The 6,157-nt window shown below is 41.0% G+C and overlaps 1 protein-coding gene across 1 annotated transcript; it reads left to right on the top strand.

The window, feature by feature from the left end:
- The first annotated feature begins 238 nt into the window (after positions 1–238).
- srxn1 (sulfiredoxin 1 homolog (S. cerevisiae)) lies at positions 239–2,545 on the top strand. The gene is made up of 2 exons (XM_071347819.1): positions 239–607; positions 1,374–2,545. Exons 1-2 carry the CDS (start codon positions 287–289, stop codon positions 1,581–1,583), a joined length of 531 nt encoding a protein of 176 aa, XP_071203920.1. The 5' UTR covers positions 239–286; the 3' UTR covers positions 1,584–2,545.
- The last annotated feature ends 3,612 nt before the right edge of the window (positions 2,546–6,157 follow it).

Raw genomic sequence — 6,157 nt, 5'->3', positions numbered from 1 at the left:
ACGTTGAATCTCAATACAGTTTTCTGTCCCAAAACTACAATCTGTTACTAACAGAGTGGACTAAATTGTGTAGATTTGACCCTTTGCCAGGGCGAATTTAGTTATTGAACACGAGCACTTCACAGAGTAGGCGTTACCTAACGGAAACATGAAAATATGCTAGAACGCGCCAATAGAATATCGCTAGCTCGTGCTTGACTCTGCCCCCTCCTTGTTTGTTACGTTCACTATGACTAATCTGTTCCCATTGGAAACGACAGGCGGTGATATATCCTGGGTTACGACAATGCCGTTGACGAATGGAAAGCTGCATGCGCCATTACGCATGAGTTTACACTACTTCCTCGTTTACAAAGCCGTACGACTCCAACTAAATTACAAGTTTCGATTGTTAAGGAGTGGGTGCAGTGGAAACCACACATTTCTACCTATCAGACAGTTGAACATCTCTCGTAATAGAATGGACAGTAAGAAGAACATTGAAAATAGGTCGATTCACTCGGACAACGTCGAGGAAGTTCATAACGTGCCAATGGAAGTTATCATACGACCAATCCCTCCTCTACTAGATGAGTCCAAAGTTCAGAGCCTTATGGGTACAATCCAGGTAAAAATGTGTCCTAGTTCTGCCAAGATCAAACCATAGAGTTCAGATAAGTGTTGGTGTTAAAACAGATTGCAGCAAGACAATTGTGAAGATTCTCTTGTTGATTGGGGAAACATCTGATAGACTATGCTACTGTATTAGACCTAAAGCCCTCTAGGGGGAATTATATTTTTTTCCATGTTTAATGTATCAAAGGCAGGTTAGCGTTTTTCGTCATGAATCTTGTTCTGGAGGCAGCTCTGCAGATTGCCTGACAATCAGACTGATACCTCTGGTTCAGTCTGAGATTAATGCCATTAATTTGTTTGGAAATTTTCACCAGACAAGCAAGAGTGCTGAATAAAATTGTATTTTAACTTACTTTACCGGTTGTCTGTGTGGTTGGTCTTATTGCAGGTAAGAATGTGAGACAATATATCCACAGGAAAGTATAATTCCAGCAACTTTTCAAAGCGCTGGTACTTTCCTGAACCAAACGCAAATTTCTGCCCAACACAGAATTCAATACAGAATTCAATGCAATTCAACATTAGGTCTTCAGACTAATCTGCAGAGTGGTCACTCTGGTATGGCCACAGTCATAAAATCATATTTTAAACCTAACCTTAACCCTAACCTTAAAATGTTTATTTTCATGAATTTTTACAATATAGAATTTTTTTACAATACTCATGACAAATGTCAACCTGCGTATCAAATGCTGTTCTGTGTGATAAAGAACCTTTGAAATGGAATAGAAAAATGTACTTATTATTTTTCTGCATAGGAATCTACAGACATCAGCATTGTTCCTCCTATTGATATACTCTGGATCAAGGGCAGGGAAGGAGGGAATTACTACTACTCCTTTGGAGGCTGTCACCGGTTTGAGGCATACAAACGGTTGAAAATGAACACCATTCCAGCAAAGATCTTCAAATCAAATGTTGCAGACCTACGCACTTACTTGGGCTCTTCAACGCCAGACCTACATTGAAGTTGGGACGGTAGGGTAGGCTAGTGGTTAGAGCGTTGGACTAGTAACCAAAAGATTGCTTGCCTAGTTAAATAAAGACTTGCCTAGTTAAAAAAAGTTGAATTAACAGAGGCCTGTTTTTGAGTCACAGTCAGTATGAGGACTGTAGATGTGGGTATACTCTACACTGACTGTACAAAACATTAGGAACACATGCTCTTTCCATGACAGACTGACCAGGTGAAAGCTATGATCCCTTATTGATGTCACGTGTTAAATCCACTTCAATCAGTGCAGATGAAGAGGAGGAGACAGATTAAATAAGTATTTTTAAGCCTTGAGACAATTGAGACATGGGTTGTGTATGTGTGCCATTTAGAGCATGAATGGGCATCATGGTGCACCAACTTGAGTGTGTCAAGAACTGCAACGCTGCTGGTTTTTTCACGCTCAACAGTTTCCTGTGTGTATCAAGAATGGTCCACCACCCAAAGGACATCCAGCTAACTTGACACAACTGTGGGAAGCATTGGAGTTAATATGGGCCAACATCCCTGTGGAATGCTTTTGACACCTTGTAGAGTCCATGCCTTGACGAATTAAGGCTGTTCTGAGTGGAAAAGGGGAATCAATATTAGGGAGGTGTTCCTAATGTTTTGTACACTCAGTGTATGCAAATCAGGGGTTCAGTCATAATTGTGTGTAAGTACTGGCCAGCAGGTGGAGATGTGACTGTTTTATATCATGCCATTATATGAATTTACCTCATGTATCACCTTTGATGCCGAAAGCTGGAATATTATATTTCCACATACAAATAGCCCCAATTATCTATCATATATAAAATAAAATAAAGATTAAGAGATTAACTTAATTTGAAGTTGTAAACTTGCTTATATTCTATACTGGCTGGTGTTTCTATCTGCAATGTAAATGTGTAAGTTAAATGATTATGATGCAATTAAAGACAGTGTAAAAGTCAACAACAAGACTTAAATAATTTATTGAAGTCTGTGGAAGATTTGAACGAAAACTTGAGTTAACCACACAAATCTAAAGTCAGAATATGGCCCTGCATCTCCATTAGTCTGTGATATGAGCTCATGGACAGGATGATGGGAAGAGGTCAAGGGTCAGATTCCATAAGAACAGAGTGCCTCCAAGCTCCAGACCAGACTTACTGGAAAAATAGTTAAAAAAAACACAAAAAAACAGGGTTAACTCGCTCCACACTACAGGATGCTATTTTGAGGGCATGCATGCCCCCTTCCTCTCTGTGGCTGGCCATTGGTCTTACCCAGCCAACCAAAGTCTGTAAAAAGGACGCCTTTTGTTAACCTCGTAACCTCCTCTAGGTTGTGTTTGCCATAGTGGGCGAGGGATGATGTGTTTTTTTTTAGCTTTCTCAGGGGATGCGTGGCCGAAGGTGAATTCATAAGGAAGGAAACCTTCACAACAAGGCCCCATTTTCCTTTTGCTCTTTGATTTCTAAATATGTCTTGACATATTTCTGTCTAATGGGGTCATTTCTGGATGTTATTTATGTCCATTTAGGGGCAATAGTTCTGTATATCTCCAGAGGCAAAAGTTCAGTATAGTCTCTTCAAGGACAAAGAAGTGCATCGCTTTGGTATGCAGGTTTATGTACAGTTGAAGTCGGAAGTTTACCTTAGCCAAATACATTTAAACTCAGTTTTTCACAATTCCTGACATTTAATCCCAGTAAAAATGACCTGTCTTTGGCCAGTTAGGATCACCACTTTATTTTAAGAATGTGAAATGTCAGAATAATAGTAGAGAGAATTATTTATTTCAGCTTTTATTTCTTTCATCACATTCCCAGTGGGTCAGAAGTTTACATACACTCAATTAGTATTTGGTAGCATTGCCTTTAAATTGTTTAACTTGGGTCAAACGTTTTGGGTAGCCTTCCACAAGCTTCCCACAATAAGTTGGATGAATTTTGTCCCATTCCTCCTGACAGAGCTGGTGTAACTGAGTCAGTTTTGTAGGCCTCCTTGCTCGCACACGCTTTTTCAGTTCTGCCCACAAATTTTCAATAGGATTGAGGTCAGGGCTTTGTGATGGCCACTCCAATACCTTGACTTTGTTGTCCTTAAGCCATTTTGCCACAACTTTGGAAGTATGCTTGGGGTCAATGTCCATTTGGAAGACCCATTTGCGACCAAGCTTTAACTTCCTGACTGATGTCTTGAGATGTTGCTTCAATATATCCACCTAATTTTACTTCCTCATGATGCCATCTATTTTGTGAAGTGCACCAGTCCCTCCTGCAGCAAAGCACCCCCACAACATGATGCTGCCACCCCCGTGCTTCACGGTTGGGATGGTGTTCTTCGGCTTGCGAGCGTCGCCCTTTTTCCTCCAAACATAATGATGGTCATTATGGCCAAACAGTTCTATTTTTGTTTCATCAGACCAGAGAACATTTCTCCAAAAAGTACGATCTTTGTCCCTATGTGCAGTTGCAAACCGTAGTCTGGCTTTTTTATGGCGGTTTTGGAGCAGTGGCTTCTTCCTTGCTGAGCGGCCTTTCAGGTTATGTCGATATAGGACTCGTTTTACTGTGGATAGATATTTTTGTACCTGTTTCCTCCAGCATCTTCACATGGTCCTTTGCTGTTGTTCTGGGATTGATTTGCACTTTTCCCACCAAAGTACGTTCATCTCTAGGAGACAGAACGCGTCTCCTTCCTGAGTGGTATGATGGCTGCATGGTCCCATGGTGTTTATACTTGTGCGCTATTGTTTGTACAGATGAACATGGTACCTTCAGACGTTTGGAAATTGCTCACAAGTATGAACCAGACTTGTAAAGGTTTACCATTTTTTTTCTGAGGTCTTGTCTGATTTCTTTTGATTTTCTCATGATGTCAAGCAAAGAGGCACTGAGTTTGAAGGTAGGCTTTGAAATACATCCACAGGTACACCTCCAATTGACTCAAATGATGTCAATTAGCCTATCAGAAGCTTCTAATGCCATGACATCATTTTTTGGAATTGTCCATGCTGTTTAAAGGCACAGTCAACTTAGTGTATGTAAACTTCTGACCCACTGGAATTGTGATACAGGGAATTATAAGTTAAATAATCTGTCTGTAAACAATTGTTGGAAACATTTCTTATGTCATGCACAAGTCCTAACCGACTTGCCAAAACTATAGTTTATTAACAAGACATTTGTGGAGTGGTTGAAAAACGAGTTTTAATGACTCCAACCTAAGTGTATGTAAACTTCTGACTTCAACTGTAAGTTCACAGGTATTTGTAAATGTGGTCACAAAGAAAGACCTTGCTTTGAATGTGCCCTTGCTTGATAAGTTGTGTCATTAGATCACTCAGGGTCACAGACAAAAGGCTCTGATTATTATGGCTCTCGTCTATACAGTAGGTTCTCATGTAAAGCCTTTGATATAAAGGTAGCCAAACAGAAAAGGAGAGGGTGATTAAAGATCAGTCCATTGCAGATCACTACACCAAGATAAGGGTCTCCATCCATCCATATCTCTAGTCTTTGCAAGCTCAGACCTGCCTCTTCGCCTCCCTCTGCAGCCGTGGAGGAAGTGAAGGGAGACTGGCGGCAGCTTTTGCTGAATAGACCTAAAGGACTGTAAATTTCTCCAAAGAATCGTCGCGTGTGAGACGATTTCCTGTTGCTCCCTCACTGTCTGGAAGTAACCATATCCTCACAGGGTTCTTGACACGCAAAACCCTTGTTCAGAATTTTTTTTCTTAGCGTCCATGGCCTTTAGAGATTGCACCTGTTACTTTAGGGGGTTCATTGCATGGGTGCTAGATGCTTTATCTTTGAGGTTTTATACGATATGGGGATCAGGTTGGAAAGTTGAAGGAAGTGTTTATTTAGAGACAGAGTGGTTCCATTCTTGCTGTTTCTGCTGTTGCTTCTAAATGTCCAACCATACATTTTGAATTAGTAACCTCTAGTAATGCAGTGTGTTCTATGTTAACTTCTTGATCACTGGTGGGTCTGCAACATGATCCATTCCAGTTGTGAAATAAAAAAAGTTCCTCTAAGAACCGTGTAATTTCTCCTTTCCTCCCTGTACCCAACTCCAAACAGGAGTCTTTAATTGCTCTTCTTGATCCTTATTGCCTTGCAGAGTGAGTCTCAATAAAACAGGTGAGCAGTGACCTCCGGACGGTAAACCAGCTCACCCATTTGTTCCACTTAGGGAGGGATTACGTCCAAGTCCTTTTGAGGCCTGAGCTGTGTCCTAAATGGAACCCTATTTCCTATAGGCCTATAGTGCACTCCTTTTGACCAGGGCACATAGGGCTGTGGTCAAAATGAGTGCACTATATAGGGAATAGGGTGCCATTTGGACGTAGCCCTGTTTGTTCGGCTGAGGGGTTATGCCTCTCCAGGGCTCCCTATCAGGAATTCCTTCCGACTGCTGGCCACCACAGGCGTGTAATTCATGCCAGACCAGTGTTTCCAATGCCTTCTTGACCGCATTGCAAACTCATGTATAATTCTGCCTTGGCTAAAACATTAGACTGATTTTAAACTACAAATGTCAACTGATTTTGAACTGTGGTTGTAGGGTATTTAC

The sequence above is a fragment of the Salvelinus alpinus genome, chromosome 17, assembly GCF_045679555.1.
Source record: "Salvelinus alpinus chromosome 17, SLU_Salpinus.1, whole genome shotgun sequence".
Taxonomy (NCBI): Eukaryota; Metazoa; Chordata; class Actinopteri; order Salmoniformes; family Salmonidae; genus Salvelinus; species Salvelinus alpinus.
This window is presented reverse-complemented; position numbering and strand designations above follow the sequence as displayed.